General features: G+C 48.4%; 1 protein-coding gene across 3 annotated transcripts in view; it reads right to left on the reverse strand.

Annotated features, from left to right (window-relative positions):
* COL15A1 (collagen type XV alpha 1 chain) overlaps positions 1 to 20,602 on the reverse strand; it is a 97,466-nt gene extending 76,864 nt beyond the window's left edge. The window contains exons 1-3 of one of the 3 annotated variants that reach the window (XM_074330765.2): positions 20,578 to 20,602; positions 20,094 to 20,186; positions 19,927 to 20,012 (exon numbers count right to left, since the gene is read on the reverse strand). In XM_074330765.2, coding sequence (XP_074186866.2) covers positions 19,927 to 20,012; positions 20,094 to 20,104 — 97 coding nt within the window. In that variant the 5' untranslated portion in view covers positions 20,105 to 20,186; positions 20,578 to 20,602. Of the gene's footprint in view, positions 1 to 19,926; positions 20,013 to 20,093; positions 20,187 to 20,374; positions 20,513 to 20,577 lie in introns of those variants that run through there. The other 2 variants (XM_019729215.3, XM_074330763.2) reach the window with 2 other exon arrangements.
* Positions 20,603 to 20,907: the final 305 nt, after the last annotated feature.

Raw genomic sequence — 20,907 nt, forward strand, 5'->3', positions numbered from 1 at the left:
GACACAGAACCAACGGCTGGCAGGGCAGGCAGGGGCAGTGAAGACAGGGTTTCGAACTATAGGGCAGAGTGTGGGGGCGGGGAAAGGGAGGGAGGGGCAGAGACGGGGCTGCCAGCAGGCGGAGGGGAGGCTAAGGAGGAGAAGGCCAGCCCCTGGCCCCCTAACACACGCACATGTACAGTCACACACACACACACACACACACACACACACAGATTCAGACTAGTAAGAAGACACTCATACACATACTTTCACCTCTTCACAGCATTCCCACAAACACTCACATACACTGATACATATAGTCATACCCACGCATACACACACTCACACACACACCTACTCACACACTTACACACATTCATTCATAGGTACTTTCTCATGCTCTCCCACATTCCTACACACTCAGCTACCATCATCTACATACAAACCATAGCACCTCAGACTTAATTTGTTGAATATATTGGGTTCCAATCACAGCCTCAGGTGAAGAAAGGGTTTTGCAGGTAAAAATAAACCAACCAACAGAAATGCACCCGTTGAAATCTTTCCACATATAGATGCTAAAGTTGGGGCACTATAGGTAAAGATATTTGCCTACGGGCCCACAGACAGTCTGCAGCCCACTCTGCCTTCTCTACATACCTCTGGAAAGGGCTGGAGAGCTTTGATTACACTTCCCACACACCGGGTTAAGTCCTTCTGATGTGGGTACATTGTCTGTATTTTCCTTCTTGTCAGTAAAACCTTCTCAGAATATCGGACTTGGGTCATGTCTTCACAAAGTGGTGAAACCAACTAACTCATTTTCTTGGAAGCCATGCTAGACATGGCTGATCAATAAGTACAAGCCGCTGACCTGTACAGGTGATAACTGGTGTTTGGTACAAGCCTGGCACGGGCAGGTGTCCAATACGTGTTAGTTTTATGAACGTATGAGTGAATGTGTAATGATAGCTCATCTGTGTTGAGCCTCACTGTCCTGGGAACCAAGTACTTTCCCTGCAGAGCAGTGGTTCTCAACCTGGCTGCACAGAATCCCTGGGGGGATTTTTAGAAATGCTAATGCCCAGGCCCACTCTGAGAGGTGCTGATTCAGACATGGCCCCGGGCATGGCACGTTGGCATAACTCCCCAGGTGATGCTAACACACAGCCCCGAGTGCTTCACAACAACCCCACTGTGACTGTTCCCAATCTACAGATGAGGGGAGTGAGGCACAGAGACATTCGACTTGCCCAAGAGCACACAGCTATTGGGTCCCAGAACTGGTGATATAAAGCCTCATTTGTCCGATGCCAAGAGTAGAGTCTCCCTCTCCTCCTCTCCAGGAATGTCACTTACACCCAAGGCTGACCCACTCCCGGGAGCACACCCTGACTGTCCCCGACTTCAGGGACCTTGAGCCTGTGGGCCTCTCTATTCCTATCCCCCCGACTGCCCCTCCCATCGCTCTTAGTATCGTCCCTAGCGCTATCAGGAACAGGGCCCTGCTGCTAGTGGGACACAGTCCCTCATGACCTTCATCTTCTGAGAAGATCTGGGAGGCTGCAGGTTCTGCTCCTGCGGGTCCCCGGGCAGCCGCTGCTCTCATCTTGTCTGACCTGACATGTTTTCAGTGGTGGAAAAAGGATCTCCAAGCAGCACAGTGTCAGGGACAAAGACTCAGCTCCAAATCCCAGCTTCGTATTTCAAAGCTGTGCAACTGGGGACAAGAAACTTCACTTCTCTGAACCTCAGTTTCTACGTCTGTAATACAGGAATAATGCCACCTACTTCAGGAGAGAGTTTTGAGCATGACCTGAGATAAAAGACACAAAATACTGAGCAGAGGGCCTAACGAAAGCATACATTTAATACAGCACGGTGGTTGTGGTGGTCATGATTATTATCAATGACATAAGCCTTCATTTCTCTGCCATGAACTACTGTCTATAATGGCCACGGAAGGTTGCTTTGGGCAATTTTCCTTCTCCGCCTGAGATTTCTCACCTGCAAAATGGGGTGATACAACCTCCTTCACTTGGTTGCAGTGAGGGTCAAATGTGGTTCTGAACGTGAGAATGCTTTGTCAGGTGTAGCCTGCTCAGGTGTAAGGAACAATTCACATAGGCAGAGGGTTCCAAACAGGTGTCTTCGGGGCTGAGAGTTTTTCCTCAGATTAGATTAGTGAAACTTGAACATGCTGAAATGCTATAATGTGGCCAGTGGAACTTCATGAGCAGAATTTCCTGCCCCAGCCTGGGAATGGCTTGACTAAATGGGGCTGACTGGGAGGAGCTGGAATCTGGAAATTAGTTTAGCCCCTCATTCCATCCTCCCAACCCCAGGGCAGGAAGCTGCGGTCAGGCCTCACTGCAGTTGCTGGAAGAAACAACACCTGAACAATAACAATGGCCCATGTGGACAATAGTGAGCTGAATGATGGCCCTCCAAAAGATAGTACATGTCCTCATCCCTGCCACCTCTTAATGGGACCTTATTTGGAAGAAGGGCCTTTTGCAGATATAATTAAGGATTTTAAGGTGAAGAGAGCATCCTGGATTATCCAGGTGGGTCTTAGATCTAATGACACGTGTCCTTTGACAGGGGAGAGTTGACAGAAGAAGAGGCAACTCTGTGACCACGGAGGCAGACACTGGACTGAGGAAGCCACGAGTCAAGGAACGCTGACAGCCCCGAGGAGCTGGAAGAGGCAAAAGAGGATTTTCCCCTAGAGCCTGCCAACACCTTGCTTTTGGACTTCTGGCTCTCAGAACTTTATAAGAATAAATTCTATTGTTTTAAGCCACCGGTTTGTGACAGTTTGTTACAGTAGCCAAAAATCTAATCTAGTCACTGAATGCGTCTTGTATGCCAAGTGTGACCTGGACTGGGTCATTTACTACTCGCAATCACCCAGTGAGGAGGGTGTTACCATTATCTCTATTTTGTAGATGAGGTGAGCTACAGAGAGATTAGGTAAGCGGCAGAGACAAGATTGGGACCCAGGCGGCTCCACAGCCCGTCTGCTTAAGCAAGACACCAGCGATTCTCAAGGTTTGATTCCTGGCCCAGCTTCCTCAGCATCACCTGGGAAGTTACCCGAGATACACGTTCATGGGCTCCCTCCAGCCCGATGGATCGGAAACTGTGCAGGGAAGCCCTGCACGTTGTGCTTTCACCAGCCCTCCAGGTGACGATGTACTGTGACGCAGAGGCTCAGGTGGTGGCCTCAGCCTGGAAGGGAGGCCCGCTGTGGGGAATCACGGAGCAGGAGACATGAGCCGGCAGAGAGCAGCAGGGCCTAGACCCAGCCACAGGGCTGGGCAGGACTCCAGATGCTTCTGCCAGGGGACAGACCCAGGCAGGGCCCCAGCCGAGATGGGGCTTCCCTCTGATCGTAGCACAGCACATGAGCACCATCCCTGCCAGGCTGATGTCCCTTAGTGACTAGGTTCCACCGATTGACAACAGGAGGGTCCTCAGGCCTGGGGCGAGGCAGCCAATTAGCCCCAGGCTGGAGGCTGCAGAGAGGCTTAGGAGCTCCAGCCATAGTCTGGGCTAGGGTTTCCCGCCCATCCTCAGGAATTGTTTTTCTGCTTTCCCATTTCTGAATCCCGAGAAAAGCTGGTCGGGAAAATCGGATCCTTGAACCCAGGTGGTTGGTAGTATCGGTTGTCACTTTGTGGAAATGATTCATTGTGGAGAACAGAAAACAGTTTATATCTCAGGATTTGGGAACGGGAAAGCGAAAAAAATTCTTGAGAACGGGTGGGAATTCCCATCTGGAAACCCCAGTCTGGGCATGTTGGGCGAGGGTTCTGTAGCCAGGAGTAAGCTTGTGGTCTCAAGGGAACTGGTCCCCAGGGAAAGTCTGTGTCAACCAGGAAGAGCCCATGCCTTCTAGAGGGTGGTGACAGCGACTGCCCTTGTCTCCTCGGCTCCCCAGCCCTGCACTGGGCTTACGGGGCTTGAAGACATTCAGCAAAGTCCACTCCAGCCACACTGGGAAGCTGACCCTCAGGGTGACACCTAGATGTCTACAAATGAGTCACCATCTTGTGGAGAAACCTTCCCTGGGTGAGTTTCATAGGAAGTTCCAATCAATTCCTTCCTACTTTCTTATTATCTGTGTACTTGCCTGTGTCTCCCACCAACCTGTGAACTCTTCAAGGAGGCAGCCATCACCTTCTGTTTCATCTCTGTATCTCCTAACTTCACTTCCTCCCCTCCAGCACAAGGCCTTGCCTGGGGTGAGCAAAAATGAGCATTGATGGATGGATGAATGAATGAATAAATAACGCACATGTGACTAAATGAATGAGCTTAATGGATTCTGGACAAGAGTGATTGTATGCTTGTCTTAGCATATAGTAGGAGTATGTATTGTCATCAATCACAAAGGATTCTAATGAATGTTAGCTGCTGTCATAGTAACTAGTAACCCCACCAGCATCATTTAGCTCAACAGGCATTTAATAGCCTTGCTCTCATCTGATCCGCATGGTTAAGACATAATAGACTACAGGTATCTGTTGCTTTTCGAAAGTTTACTTTATGCCACTTCATGTTTACAAAAGACCTGCATTAGTACCTGTTTTCGCTAACCCAAAGAAATCCAAAAAGGATTTCACTTTTACCAAAAAAGGCAACAAATGAAAATAGCATTTGGCGTTCATTTTGCAGCGAGTGTTATGGGAGCAGTGCACCCCCCAGCAGTGGGACTGGCTGCCAAGCTCCTTCCCTGAAACTACACTCAGCATCTCGGCATCAAGCTGCCCGAGCTCTGATCGTGTGCTTTATCTCGATTTATCGTGTGCATCCATTATCAAGATGTGTCCTCAGATGTGTTTTCACTTTACACCATTTCAGCTTATGAAAGGTTTCCTAAGAATGCTGTGTTTTCGGATAGCAGGGGAAACTTGTACTTATAATCACACAGAGGCTGGATGTTAACTTTCCTGGATGTTAACTGAGATCTTCCTCCATCCTTTTGGCTGACCCTTCAGCAGAAGGGCTTTGAATGACCAACCATCTGCAAGATGCCTGCCCTTGATGCTCACACACCAACTGAGTTTGGAGTGCCGCTTGTAAACACACTGGCCTCTTAGACTTCAGAATGAATTCCAGCTTCCCCCTCCCTGAAACAAGGGTCTGGGTGGGGAATGTGAACATTTGCTTCCCCCGGTCCGTTATTTACTGTTACGGTTCTTGAGGTTTGGCTGGAGGCCTCAGGGAGGCTGCGCATATACTATCTGGGTGTTGGAGCGCGAGCTGGAGCCACTGGATAAGATGGGGTGGGATGGGACAGGCCACTTCTCGAGTTTTCCAGAACAGAACGTTAAGATTCCTGCTCTTCCATGTATCCCTCCACCCCCAGCCCCATGGGGTGGGAGGGACATCACTGTGGGAGGAACTTGAAAGAGTAATTCTGGCAATTTTTAAGTCTCTCTCTAAGTGAGGCATGTTCTCGGGTGTTTCTTGAATTTTTTGGCATGGTCAACAACCACATGGTCAATAAAATGTCTTAAAGAGTTGCTACTGCATGACTCAATTCAGTCATAATTTACATTATCCCAGCCCCGAGAGAACGCAGCCACAAAGGGAGAACGGATGTCGGAAGGGAAGGCAGGAGTTGACCTCCCTGTCTGTAACTCTATCCTGATCCCAGTTGAGGGTCTGGCTTTGCCCATCACCCGTGGCCAGTGGCCAACCTTGTCTAGACCTGGACTGCACTGGACTCTGGGAGGTCAAGAGGACTCAGACTCTGGTCCCTGGGTAGCTCTCAGCATAGAGTAGACAGGACGCCAACACACAGAGCCCTGATACACGGGGCCTGAACTGAAAGTTGGGACACTTGAGATGGGCCTGGAAGCCTTTACACAGGTGAACGTGGTGGCGCCCGCAGAGCACAAGCAAACCCAGCGTTGGAGGAGAGGAGGTAGGAAAACCAGGAATGAATGAGTGGTTTTGGGGGATGGAGCAATGGGATCCTTAGGTAACCTCCAGAGTTCATGTGGAAAGTATGAATCCAGACAAATACAGTCTTAGAGGTGTTAAACCCACATGCATGAGCTCATTTAATCTCAGGACAATTTGATAAGGTGAGGGCTATTGCTATCCCATTTTGCAGATGAGTGGACTGAGGCTGAAGGAGATCAAGGCCACAGAGCTGGTAACTGAGATGGTTGGGACTCACACGTGGGTCATTTGAGGTCCTTCCCAGCTCTTTCTACTCATCATCACTATTTCACTTAGGAGACTGAAGTCAGGTTGTGGAGCCTTGAATGTGAAGACAGGAGGGTAACATTTATCCAACAGTGGGGCGCCTTGGACGGTTTCTGAGGAAGGCTACAGCTGACCATTTTAGGAGGCATCGCCACTTCACCTCGAGCTGCTGCCCCTGGCAGTCGGGCCCCTTTCCTTCCTCTTGCCAAGGAGAGGGTGGAATTGGGAGATCTGGAATGTGGAGCGAAGGCGGTAGTTTGGCAACAGCAGGAGACATACTTTCCTGCAGCCTCTCAGCATTTGGCATGTTATGCCCTGGGTAGAATCAAGCTGCCCTAGGAATGGCCCGGGGTGTCCCAACAGATGAGCTAGTGTGACTTCAGTCAGGGCAGAGAAGCAGCCAGAAAGAATGAGCTCATGGCTTCAGCAGGCACTGTGAAATTTCTCCTACACTGACCATGGCTGATGGAAGCCTGGACGGTCAGGGTAACCTTCAGAGCTGGGAAGGACCTCAGGAAGTACCCACTCTAACATCCCCAAGATGAGAAAACTGAGGCCCAGTCTGACAATGTAAGTCGGCCAAGCGTCTACGGCATGTCGTGTTCCTATAGCTATCCACCATCCAGGCCACTCTCACCCATTACCCCAAAGAAGGTGAAGCATGGTAAAGTGCCTCATGCAGTGCTTGGCATACAGTAGGTGCCCAACAGGGGAATGAATGCATTTGAGTCTGTAGTGGGGGCCTGTGGTCCATACATACAATAACTTGGATGCTGTTGAGTAGAGGGAACAAATGGCATAAAAAAAAATTTGTCCTGCAGCTGTTACCAAAACACACTGCTTCTTTCTACCAATTTCCCTGCTCAGTTGTACAGAGACCTGCTCTCTGCAGGATGCTGGAGTCCTGTTTGGCTCTGAAATGGGATTTAAGAGAACAGCCAGAACAGATGGTGACCCTGAAGTCATATTTTGAAACAGGCTGACTGTTGTTTAATCTAGATGAAAGTATAGCCTGATGGTCTCCAAATGTTTGCTGGAGGAAGAGCCTGTGCACCTCCAGAGTGCAGAGGGGGAATCAGACCTTCCAGGATGAGTACCCAGGAGACGTCCCTAACTGGAGACCCAAAACTGGGGTGATCTGGGGTGGGGAGCGAAGAGGATGAGCCTCACCCTGCAGTTGCGTGGAATTCGGCGCCAGAGACCCAAATGCAAGTCCTGGCTCCAGCCGGTGACCAGCAGTTCTTTAACTGCTTTGAGCCTGTTTTCTTATCTGGACATAGGGATGGTAACACCGAGCTCTTGGGGTGGGGGTACAAGGTAATGTCAGGAGCACATCTTGTTCATCTGTTCAGACGTTCATTCGCAAATACTATCGAGCACTGATCACCACACGCCTGGCACTGTTAACGTCAGAGATTCACAGGAGAAGAGGACAGATGTGTTCTCTGCCTTCATGACATGTATTGTCTAATACGGAGCTCCTCATCCCTGCCTGGGATAAACAACCACCTGGGGCTTTAGAATATTGATGCCTGGTTCCCAGCCCAATGAGAATCTCTGGGAATGAGGCCCAAGCCTCACCATGTTTCAAAAGCTCCCAGTGATGCTATTGAGCAACAGGGTGGGGTTCATGGTCTAGGGGAGCGAGCGCTCAGCCCCCGAAGGCCTGCTGGCTCTGTTCTGCTCTGAGTACTCCTCCGGCATTGCCTGCTGAATGCCTCACACAGCCCGGGAGGTAGGGACCTCTACTACCTCCAACCAGATGAGGAGACCAACACTCTTTTGGGGCAATTTTCTCAAGTCACATAGCCAGTAAATGGGAGAATTGGCATTTGAAGTCCATCTGGTGCTTCCAAAGCTCAGCTCTAACCATATACAGAAGAGACCCTGAGTCTATGTGAATTCCTGCCCCCCTCTTTCCTCCCACACCCTTGAGGATGGGACAGACTGACAACACATCTACGGTCACACAGCACTTGGGAACTTCAGGGTAGTGTGATGCTACCCCCCCCCCCCGCCCCCGGACATAAGAAGACCAAGTTCTAGACCCAAGCCTGTATTTTAGCTGTGTGACTTAGCTCTAAGCATGTCCCTGTTCTCTTCTGAACCTCCATCTTCCCATCTGTAATTCAGGAGAGCTAGAATAGATGGTCCTGAAAGTCCCACATGTTCTGGGTCCTCAAGGTTCCCAGTGGGTATTAACAGAAGCAAGGTGTTTGGGGGACCATGGGGGTTGTCAGAAGGGAGCCCTAGGAGGCCCAGCTGTCCAAGGTGTATGAATGGAGAACTGTGCCTTCTTCCACAGGGAGTCACTATGCAGCACGGACCACACTGGGTAGGAGGCTGCCTCCACATGGCAATTCTTAGAAACCTTGAACTTGAGTGGGACCAGCCAGTCTCCCACATGCACACGCATGAGCAGCATTTTTCACATTCCACGCAGCCTTCCCATGCTTACTCAGCCCCACACACTTATTCCTGAAAAGGTAAATGCAGTTGAGAGAGGAAAGCTTCTTGCAGCCCTGAACACTCAGACATCTATTCGTTCAGCTAGCATTTATTGAGCGTCAGCTGTATGACAGTCACTATGCAGGTGCTGGGGATCCAGCAGTGACAGAACGAGTTTTTTCCCTCGTGGGGTTAAGAGTTCTAGCACAAGAGCTTTGGACCCTGTGCCCCCACCCGAAGCAAATCACTCTCGGATAAGTAGATGCAGGAACAGCGCAGAAAGTAGGACCCAGAGGCCCTCAGCCCCTAGACCCTGGGCTACATGCGCTGCACTGCACCCAAAACACCATGGAAGGAAAGGGACTAGCCCTAGGCAAGGCTCATGAAAGCAGCTACTGGATGGAGATTCTGCTTCCATCCTGGAGACCGCCCCACAGCCTCCCCTCCCTCACCACGCTCAGGATACACGCAGGCTGTTGCTCCCATCCTCTCACTCTGTTCCCTCTATCTGGAACATTCTACTCCTCTTCCCACCCACCAGCCCCACCCCCTTTCCTGGCCAAATCTATGCACCCCTCGTATGTCATCTGAAATGTCACTCCTTGGGAAAGCTTTCCTGACACTCCAGTACAAATTAGAGTAGCCAGGTATGTGTTTTCATAACTCCCTGTACTTCTTCGTAACACTTTTTGCCATTTATGAATATTCAGAGTTTTTGTCCAATCCTTTCCTTAGTGTCCCCCATTAGACTGTAGGCCCCACAAGGGTAAGAATCATGCCTATCTTGTCCATCATTCCTGCCCAGCACGTACCACATCACCTTGTACACAGGACGCAGTCAATAAATGTGTAAGTGAAAGTGAGTTGAACAAATGAAAAATCTATCAGACTATGACAGGCAGGATGGCCATTGTCTTTGAGCCAGAAACCTTGGGATTAATCCTGTCCCACCCACCCACACTTGCAAAGTCTTTGCTTAGTATATTTCACTTTTCCCACGTCACACAATGGCTGCTTATCTCCTTCAAGCTCTGCCCGACCCCATGGCCGCAGCACTTAACCACCCACCACAGCGCCCTGTGTCTCCCATTTCTGTGCGCACAGGCAGCCCAGAGAAGATACAGATGCTGACGCAGCAGGTCTGGGGAAGGGCCCTGAATGGAAGGTCAAAGATTCTAAACTCCAAAAATGAATGGTATTGTGCCGCCTGCCCCATCCTCGGTGAGACGGATTTGCAAATGAATTCTGACTCCAGATGGAATTAACCAGGTACAAGCAATGTTGAGAGAGACCACCGGAGGGTTTAGGGGCCACATCCATGAGCACTGAGGTTGAAACTGGTTACCCTGGCCGTTACCCTTTACTGAGGGTTCATGGTGCACAGGGCATTATGCTAAGAAATTTGGGGTCAGGATTTCATGAACTCATCACAAGAATTCTGAGATCAATAATATTATTATCTCCACTCTACAGATGAGGAAACTGAGGCTAGAAGAGTATTAGTAAATCGTTCAAGGTCATAAGTACAAAGCCTAGAACCAAACCAGCTCGGTCTGACCCCATGGCCGCTGCACTTCACCACAAGCCACAAAGCCCTGCTTCTCCCTCTTCCGTGTACACATGCATCCTCAGGGGCCTAGGTAAGACACAGATTCTGACGCAGCAGGCCTGGGGCAGGACCTGGGACCCTGCATTTCTAACAACTTCCTGGGTGAGGCCGATATTGCTCGCGTAGGGACCACACTTTAAGCAGCAAGTCTATAAAGGAGAAAAGGCAAAAGACGATTTCAACAGAGCAGGGAGAATATTCCAGACTGTGAGATGGCACTAGCAAAGGCTGGGAGAAGGGAGCACACAAAGGACCTTTGTGATTACACTGCGCCCCCCCCCCCCCATTCAGGGTAATGCAGGAGCCTCACCCTTTTTTAAAGTCAGCTGATTATGAATATTAATTCCATCTGCAATCATCATTCCTGTTTGCCATGTAACCTAACATAGTCACAGGTTCTGGGGATTAGGATGTGGACCCCTTTGGTGGGCCAGTACTCTGTCTAACACAGGTGGTGAGCATAAAAAGATAATAAAGGGCTCTAAGAAGGTGTGACATCATCAGAGTTGGTTTTACAGTGCTGCCCAAAGTTTAATGTGTATGCGAATTCCCAAGGATCTTGTTAAAATGCAGCTTCTGATTTATTGAGTCTGTGGGTAAGACTGGAGATTCTGCATTTCTACTGAGTTCCCGGGGATGCTGCTGCTCCTGGTTGATGGACCACATTTGAGTTGCAATAAGCTAGGAGACTACCAGGCTGCAATATGGAGGTGGGTTGTAGGGTTGAGAGAACAGAGGCCAAGAGACAAACCTGTGTGCTGAAAATAAAGACAGAACTCACCACCACTAAGACTGTGTGTCTGGAAGGGGAAATGCAACTGGCTGACCCAACTTCAGATGGCGTTCTGTGTGTGACATTGTTGAAACTGCATTAATTTAGGTTCAATTTGTCCTCAGCTTTTAGACTCTCTGCACCTCTGTTCTATAGGATGGAATGGTTATAACTTTCCAGCACCCAAAATGCATCTCTTTCTTTTTCTTTCATGACATGCATTTTACCCCCGATGTATAGGCTATATCCAGCCCCTGCTCCCACCCCGCTCTGGCCCCTCCATCATCCATTGCAGTGGATGGCGGTGGGTGGTCTTCCAGCAGGGCTGGAAGCACACACAGACTGCTATGGTCAGGGCTTCATGCTGAGTTTTCACTAAGATCTCCACATTCTCAGGCTTTGAATGATTCATTCATTAATGTATTCAAATGCTCATTGTGTCCATGTGGTGCCATGTCAGACGCTGAGGAAGCATGGATAAATAAAATAGGGTTCCTGCCCTCAAGGAACCAAAGTGATGTGGGAGCAGGGAAAGAAGGAGGTATTGAACTGGTCACCAATTACAGGCCTGATGCTTATCTCATTTCTCCTCACAGTAGGAATTATTGTCCCAATTTACAGATAAGGACGATAAGGAAAAGAGAGGTAACTGGCCCCAGGTCACTCAATGAGAATTAGCAGAGCTGAGATGTGAACCCAGGATCTCAGAGCTCACGCACATGAGCTGTACCCCTGATTGCTCCCTCTGGGGTCCAGTGTCAGCTCTGCCCTGACCTATGTTGCAATCGTGGACAGCTGCTTTCCTCTTTGGGACTCAGGATCACCACCTTTGAAAGGAAGCTGTTGGACTACATTGGTTGCTCTCAAACCTGGCTGCACCTTAGAAGCACATGAGGAGCTTTCAAACCCTGCTGATGACGGGACATCCCCCAGATGAATTAACCAAGAATCCTGGAAATGGGGGAGGACTGGGCATCAGGTTCCTTTTGAATCCCCAGGGTGATTCTAAGGTGCAGCCAAGGTTAAGAACCACCAAGGTCCTTGTGGCCTGAGCTCTTGCGTTCTAATTTCCTGAAAAACCTTCTTCTCTTCTAGCCCTCACCACAAGACACATGCAAAATAAATGAATGAATTTGAGGGTGAGGGAAAGGAAGAAGAAATCCCAGACTCTATTCGACTAAGGACAGTTTGCAGCAGTAATGCTGGCACTGCCCCCTTAGTTGTTAGTTTCTCCTTTTAAATGAAAGAAACAGCAGCACTAGACAAAGGTGGGGTGAGCGAGGCATTCTCATACGCTGTTGTGGGGAGAGTAAATTATTACTGCCTTTCCAAAGGATGTAACAAAAGCCTTCCAAATGGGCATGCACTAGACCCAACAATATGTTTTAGGAATTCGTGCTAGGAAATAATCAAAGAAATGGTCAAATACAGAGCAACAAGAATAGGGTCTTCACAATAGTGTTTATAATAGTGAACAACTGGAAACAGCCTAAAGACCTAAAAGGGAACAAGTCTAATTATGGGACAGCCACATAATGAAATACTATTTCAATTACAAAGGATGTTAGGGAAAAATATTTAATGTTCCCGAGGAAGTGCCTAGATGATTGTTAAGGGGGGAAAAACCAAGCAACAAAATACAACGCACAGAAAGCTCTATTCATATTACGTATCAATATACGCACTTATTTAGGCATGGAAAATAGACTTGAAAGATAGCCCACCAAATGTTAGAAGGGTTTCATCTCTGAGATGATATATGATCTTTACAAACTCCTTTTCTCCCCCTAGGTTTTTACAATGACTACGATTTTTCTTATCAAAAATTTGAAACATTATTGAAAAACTAAATCCCCTCTCTAAAAGCCTGCTTACCTCCGCCACCTCCCCCATATTCTGGTAAAAATGGACACCCCTACTTCGGCAGTGCAGAGGCGAGCCTGCTACTTGCAGGACAAGCTCCCTAGCATTCAAGCCAGCTGCTTCACACCAGTCTCTACTACTGGAATGTGAGTCCCTCCAGGGTGGGCACTGGGTCCAGTGCAGCTCTTAAACCACCCCACTACCCACCCCAGAGGGCCTCAAAGAAAGCAGGCAGCCAGGAAACATGGGAGGAAGACAGAAACCTATCACAGTAGCCAGAACACAGAACAGGGCAGACAGTTTTAAAGACTTCAACAGATGTGCCCTTTGGGAGGAAGCTAGCTATAAAAGACTTCCTGGTGGTGGAGGGGGCTTTTAAGCTGGGCCTCATTTGAGTCCCTCTGTGATGGGATGGGTGACTTCTGGACAGACCTAAGGAGGGGCTGCTCCCTGCAAGCCAGACTCTAGCTAAGTTCTCTGAAACCAGGAAGGGGCTCCCCCAACACCTAACTAAAGTCAGGGGTCACGGTCACTTGAGAGAGATACCAGGGACCTCAGAACAGTTTTCTGCCCTTCTAGTTCTTTAAATCACCCATGGCATACAACAAGTGTGAAATGAATTGAACTGGATTAGGCTGGGTTGGGTTAAGTTGAGTTCTGATGGGGATAAGGTTTGGGTTGCACTCACTAGGTGAAGTAGGTCTCATGTATCCCTCATCAGATCTAGTCCCAGAAGAGCTTTGGATCTTTTCTCAGGTTCTGCTCTAACTTGAGACGTTTTCTCACTCAAGTTGGGGTGGAGCAGAGGTAGGTGATCAGTCAGCAAACCTGGCTCCTTCCAATACCCCTGACCCATCTCAGCTGCCCTGGGGTGTGTCACAAGCAATAGCTCACAACCCACAATCTGCTACTCCGACTCTGAAGCCTTAGTTACTCACCTGTTCTCTTTACTACACATTAATGTCTCCAACTGAATCTTCTTGTAAGATTGTCTCCCTTTTTATAACCCTCGCCTGCCTGCTACCTCTCTCAGGATCCAAGCTATCAAGAGGAAACTATGTGACAAATCAATCTGTGCTGAAGAATTTATGGCTCAATGCAGGAGGCAGGGGTGAGTTCCCTTACCAGATTTTAACACATGTTGCAAAGCAACAATTATCAAGACCATGTGGATTTTTAAGAAAATAAACACACATGCACAAGAAAGTGACCAGTAGTATAGAAATTTCAGGAAAAAAATTATATGACGACCGGAAGAAACAAAATGATGGGGAAACAGCTCACATTTTAATTCATATTTGGGGGAATCCAATGTACCACTATGGAAAAGAACTGACTTCAGATTACACCCTAATCTATGGTACATATTGAATGGCTCAAGCTGTAGACATTAAAGAAAACTATATTAGCTCATCTAGTTAGCAAGCAGAGAAAATATAAAAGTACAATTTTTGGCAAAACAGAGGTTATCAAGGATAAGACGAGTGGGGATAAGCTAGAAAAATTGTTTATACAATGAGATGGAATGAAAAAAGATAAAGAGTAAAGTAACATTAGTGTAAATTCCAGCCTACCTAGTTTTTGAAAGTTATTAAAGGAAAGAAAACTAAAAGCTCAATAAGGTACCCCAATTACTCAGCCATGGTCACCCCATGGTGGGCAGAGCTGTGGAAGAATCAAGATGACTTACACACTGCAGAGGAAGTAGTAAATTGGCACACTCTCTCTAGACCACAGGCTAGACCTACCCATTCATTTCTTCTCTGATTCATTGAAAGTTTCCTGAGTGCCCACTGTGCCAGGACCTGGGCTAGGTCCTGGGATTCAGAGTTGGACAACGCCCAGTCCCCGCCTCACTGAACTTCCCGTGTAGTAGGGGAGGACAACGAGAGATCAACAGTCATTGTCCAGTCTGAAATGCCCTGCGAGTGAGGGACGGGTGAAGACAGTGTTAGCCCAGAGGGGAGACACCCAACATGCCTGGCAGAGCAGGAGGGCTTCCCACAAAGGAACCTAAACGAATGAATGGAAGTACACACTGTTCCCCAATAAAGTTCTGTTCCCCTTCCCCAATAAAAAATTAAAAAAGAAAAGAAAAAAAAAAAGAATGAATGGGATTTGCCAGGTGGACAAAGGGAAAGGCAGTCTCAAAAAGGGACCAACCCGTGCAAAGATACAGAGGTGAGACATCGCATACCTCATTTAGAAATCTGCCAGTGGCTTGGTGCGAGCCCAAGTCAAGAGGGGCTGTGTGTAAGTGGAGAACAGAAGACGGGCAGAGGCTGGACCACACAGGGCCCTCTGGGGTAAGGGTCATGACTCCGCCCTCAGCACAATGAGAACCCAGCAAGAGCAGTTAAACTAGTGGGTGGCGTGATTGAATGTGTGTCTAGGAAAGCTCCGTCTAAATACACAGGAACTATCCAACTAGTTCTGTCTGTTTGGGGGAATCTACTCAAAGGAAATACCCAAAAGAAAACAAAGGTCATTTGTCTAAAGATGTCCCCAGCAGTACTGTTGATCATAGCAAAATGGCCCAAGTCCAAGGAGACAACTCCAGACAAATGAGGCAGGACCCACACTCTCCAGGGAGATGAATAAGCATACTGAGATTATAGAGGAGACAGTGGGGGGCCTGCAGAGAGAGAGAGAGAGATGAAGGGCTGGAAGGGTTTCGTGATGAGAAAGCTCAGCTGGAGAGATTGGGGAAGGCACTCTGAAAGAGGTGGCATTTAAGCTACTGGTAAGATTAGACCTTAAAGAGAAAGGGAAGGTGAGAAAGTGTGCTCTAGACAGGGAAATCAGTCCACACCTTGTGCAAAGTCAAGGAGACTGCAAAATCTCAACAACATATGGGGAGCTATGAGTAGTTCAGTGCTCCAGAGGTTTTCAGCCTTCATGCTGCTGTAAAACGCGCAAGTGGAAAGTGATGCAGCCACAGGCATTCCCAACGTTAGATGAAACAAACAAACAAACAAAAAAATCAGCCAGTAATTAAAATACTACAATCATTTATATTCATCATAAATTCTAATCACATGTAAGCAATGGTAGCTCATTACAGGCCAGGGCATAGGTCAGGTGAGAGGCCATTTACCTGCAAAATCTCAGGTGTGACTATTATTTCTTTCTCACTCGGGAAACCACCTACGATGGTCAGTGAGCACGAGTGAGTGATTTAGAGGAAAAACCTGAACCTGCTCTGATTAGTTTTCAGAATTTCCCCCAAAGATCTACAGATGGCTACCAAGCACAAGAAGAGATGCTCAACATTATTAGTCGTCATGGAAATGCAAACCCAAACCACAATGAGATACTACTTCACACCCACTAAGATGGCTATAATTTAAAAAATGGAAAATTACAAGTGTTGGCAAAAATGTGGAAAAATCAGAACCTTTGTACACTGCTGGTAGGAATGTAACATGGTGCAGTCACTATGGAAAATAGTTTGGGAGTTTCTCAAAAACTTAAGCCTGGAATTACCTTATGACCGAGCAATTCCACTTCTAGCTATATACCCAAAATGGTTGAAAACAAGTACTCAAACAAATCCTTGTACACAAGTGTTCATAATAACACTATTCACAATAGCCAAATGGTAGAAACTACTCAAATGTTCCCATCAGTGGAAGAATGGACAAACCAATTGTAGTACATCCACACAATGGAATATTATTCAGCCATAAAAAGGAATGAAGTACTGGTCTATACTACAACATGGATGAACCTCAAAAACATGATGCTAAGTGAAAGAAGCCAGGTATACAAGGTCACATATTGTATGACTCCATTTATATGAAATATCCAGAGTAGGCAAATCCAGAGAGACAAAAGGCAGTTTAGTAGTTGCTAGGGGTTGGTGAGGTATGTGAATGGGGGGAACAGGGGGTGACTGCTTAATGGAATTAAGGTATTCTTTTAGAATGATGAAAATGTTTTAGAACTGGACAGAGATGATGGCTACACAACACTGTCAATGTGCTAAACGCCACTGAATTGTACACATGAAAATGGCTAGTTTTACGTTATATGAATTTCACCTTAATAACAAAAGTGAATCAGGATGTCCAAATGTCCCATGAACACATGAAAAGGTGATCAAGTTCATAATCAGAAAAGTCTAAATTAAGACTACAATAAGCTTCTAATAGCTACCCATCAAAAAGGCTGAAATGAAATCTAGTGACAAGACAAAGTGCTGGTGAAGATGCTAAGAAATGGGGACTTTCGTATCAGGTTGGTGACCATGTACCTTAGAACAACCATAGTGGAAGATGTGTAGGCATTGCCTGTTCAGTTGGAGGATTTGCATACCCTATTACAAGCACTCCACTCCTAGACATAGCACCAACAGAAATGTCTGCACACGTGCACTGAGAGGCATGTACAAAAATGCTCACAGACACACTTATATTAACCCCGAATGGAAGGAATCATATGTTGTTGGAGAAAAATGGATAAACAATGGACGTTATGTGAATACAGCAGAATATTACACAGCAATGAAGATGGATTAACTCCAGCTCCATGCAACAGTATAAATGACTCTCAAAACTTAATATTCAGTGAAAGAAGACATCCTACATGTATAAAATTCAAAATCAAGTAAAGTGGAACTTTAGAATTTGGGCATACATGCTTAGCTACTAACGTTATTTTTAAAACAAAGGACACGAGCACTCTGAAGACCAAGGTGAGCGTTCCCTTTGAGGGGAGGGAGGGAATAACACAGCAAAGGGGTACATAGGAGCTTCTGGGGGCTCTGCTATTTCTTGACCTGAGTTACATGATGTTTGCAGTATAAGAAATCATTGGACTGTACATTTTGGACTGTGAGCATTTTTCTGAATGGATTGTTATAGTTCACAATCACACAGCTTAAAGAAAAGTAAATAATTTGCGTATGTCAGCATTATCAGAAACAAATTATTTATAACAGTACCGTCCCTGCCCCCACAACAATCTCCTTATCCTCTAAAGTATAGGGTATTCCAATGATACTGTAACTTTACTGCTCAGCCATGACCCACTAGGGAGACAAGGATTGATGTGGGGGACAGAGTCCCATTGACAAAGGTCTCTTTAAACAGCGTGGGCCAGGAAACTCTCAGGGGATGTTGGGACTTGGGGCCTCAGTTTCCTTATTTGAAGTACAGAGCTACGTCGTAACAGTCCCAGTCCCCACCTCAAGTAGTGATTGTGAGAACTGGATGAATGAAATATGAGCGTGCTCACACCCCTGCCCAAACATATGAAGTGCTTTATGAATGTTAGGTTTACTAAACTGCATGCAAAATTTGGTGTACAGGAGGGCATTTTGCATATCTAGGAAGATTCTCTTCTGAGTCCCAAAGGACACTGAATACCAATCAGTAGCAAAGGACCCTCCCTTGGCCTTTTTCAGCTCCTGAGGATTTCCTGGCACTCCCTTTTTACATTATGGATGTGAACAGGACTTCCTCTGTGTTAGAAACCATAGCCCTGACCTGATATTGAGGGATCCAGCCTCCAAACAGGAGGAGGAAAGAAACACCACAGTGTGTCTCCCCAAAACCTTCTTCCTTTTGAGGGTGAGAGGTGCAGCAAAGTTCACAAAAGACCACAGAACCTGAAGCTGCTCTCTGCCGCTGAGTTGGCAGTACCCTATATCACATACAAAATTGCAACGTTCCGACATGGGCCATGGTGCTGAGAAGCCAAAACTGTGCTCCAACTGCCCTTTGATCTGCAAGAAATGCCAGGCTGGACATTCTGGCAGGAAAAGCCGTCATCGCATTTGAGTCTCGTTCCCAAGGAGACAATGATCTGGGTTGTCCCAGGCTTCCTCCAGCACACAAAGAGTTAACCCAGGCCACCCACTTGATTCCCAGTGTCCTTCAGAGGGACAGAAGTTTTTCCCCTGTCCGCACCCCTCTACTGAGGCTGTGTACTAACCTAAATCCAAAAGGGATCCGAGTCTACTGGTGGAGAGCACAGTTCTCTCCCTAAACTGGGTGGAGAAAGAGCTGAGTGAGGAAGGACTGGAGCCTGGTGACCTGGGCTCAAATCCTCCTCTGGGATTGGCCGCTGCCTAAGCCTCTCTCATCCTCAGTGTCCTCTGCTGTAAAAATGCCTGTATTGCTTTCTCACACAGCTACTGCAAGAATCAAGCCGTAATTCCTATCACTTATTTTGTGCCTAGTATGTGTCAGCATGTGGAAAGCACATTATTTCTAATATCTCTCTTAATCATCACAGTATTCCCGGGAGGTAAGGTGATCTAATTGTTCCCCCTTTTCAGATGAGGAAACTGAGGCACAAGACCACCTAACTCAGGCACAATTCAAACCCACACAGCCTGACACACCTTAACAGAAATCTGTTTTAACTAAGACCCTACTATTCATCCAACCACCGCTGGGTCCTGGTAGGTAAAGTGAGGCTCAGGGAACAGAAGGGGCCAGATCCCCTGGCTCCCAGCCCGTAACTCTTCGCATCACGCATGGAGCCACTGCCCCATGGATGTGACTCCCTGGGTCACTGATCGCTGAGTTAGGCGTCAGAGCAATCAGTCCCGTTATTTCTTTCGCTGCAAAGGCACTAGGTGTGTCTGCTGGCAGTCATGCTTCCCACCTGTGTACAGGGAGGGCACTAGACCTGGCCGTACAATGAGCCAGGCAGCACGCACGACCTGCGCGCGGGCGCTGGGTGAGCAGGAGCTAAATGTCACCGCGGAGCCTCTGGTACTGTCACAGTGCTTCCAAGGTCCCTCGCCGCCCATCATTGGAGGGACCGCGCCTGGCTTAGACACTTTAGGCGTCCAGATAGCGTTCCACCCGCCCCGGCTGCCCAGGGACTTCCATCCACCCTTCTAACCCCGTGCATTGCTCGGGGAAGCCGCGGCAGGACCTCCAGTGCGCACCAAGCGGCGAGAACTCCCTTTTATGTTCAGGAATGAAGCGCGCACCGCAGCTGCTCCCGCCGCCAACACCAACCTCCCCGGGGCGCGGAGGCAGTCGGTGCCACCTCAGGCTGGGTCGCCTACCTGTTGCGGCGCGGGTCCGGATGACAGCCGAGAGAAGCGCGGAGACCCAAAGCAGCCACAGCAGGCGCCAGCACTGCCCGTTCCTCCTGCAAGAAGTGGCCGAGAGAGAGAAGGTGAGGTGGTAAAGAGCGGCCGAAGGGGCCGAGACACCGGGACTTGGGTCCTACCTTGGCGCCATCTCGTGGGTTCTGTGGAGCCCCGAAGGTGCTGAGTCGAGGGAGCCCCGCGGAGGCGAAGGGGCGCTGCGCTGCTCGCCCTTCCTGCAGGAAACAAAGGCGGCGCTGGGCAGCGGCCTCGGCGGGCAGGCTCCCGGCTCCCAGCCCGCGCCCTGAGTCACCAGCGCTCTGAAACCCGACTCCCCCGCGCCCTGCGCTCCCCGGAGCGCCGCGCCCCAACTCCCCACGCCCCTCTGCCCCCACTCCCCACGCCCCTTCCCCCCTCCACAGACTCGCGCTATCCAGCCCGCCGCCGCTTCCACGCGAAGCGGCCTTAAGTAACCTTCGAGAAAAGCTCCACGTCCGCGCTCGTCTGGGTAAGCGGACGCGGCTCCCTCCCGCCCTCACGTCTGTCTCTGTCCTGGCTGCCCCGCGGAAAAAGCAATCTCCACGGGCCAATGGAATACTCTCCACGGCCCAGGAAGGCTGAACTCACTGTGATTTCCCTAAATAACCGAGGAAACTGAGGCTCAGAGGTGCCACCAATGTCCCAAGATGACACAGCTGGACTGAGCTCCTGGCTGCTGTGCCCTGCCCTCCATGCTTGACCCAGGAACCTACTTGAATGCCCCAGAGTGGCCTGTTTGGGTAGTATTTAAGTGATATTACATATAGCTATATAGATATATATCTATCTCTAGATAGATGATGATAGATGATAGACAGAGATATATATCTCTATATGATCATCCTAATAAAAATTGTAAAGGTGTCTAATATTCCAGCGTTTTCCTCTCTATACCTTGCCTGCAGCATCCTCCCCCCC

The sequence above is a fragment of the Rhinolophus sinicus genome, chromosome 16 (genome assembly GCF_057876585.1).
Source record: "Rhinolophus sinicus isolate RSI-liver-muscle chromosome 16, RSI-T2T, whole genome shotgun sequence".
Taxonomy (NCBI): Eukaryota; Metazoa; Chordata; class Mammalia; order Chiroptera; family Rhinolophidae; genus Rhinolophus; species Rhinolophus sinicus.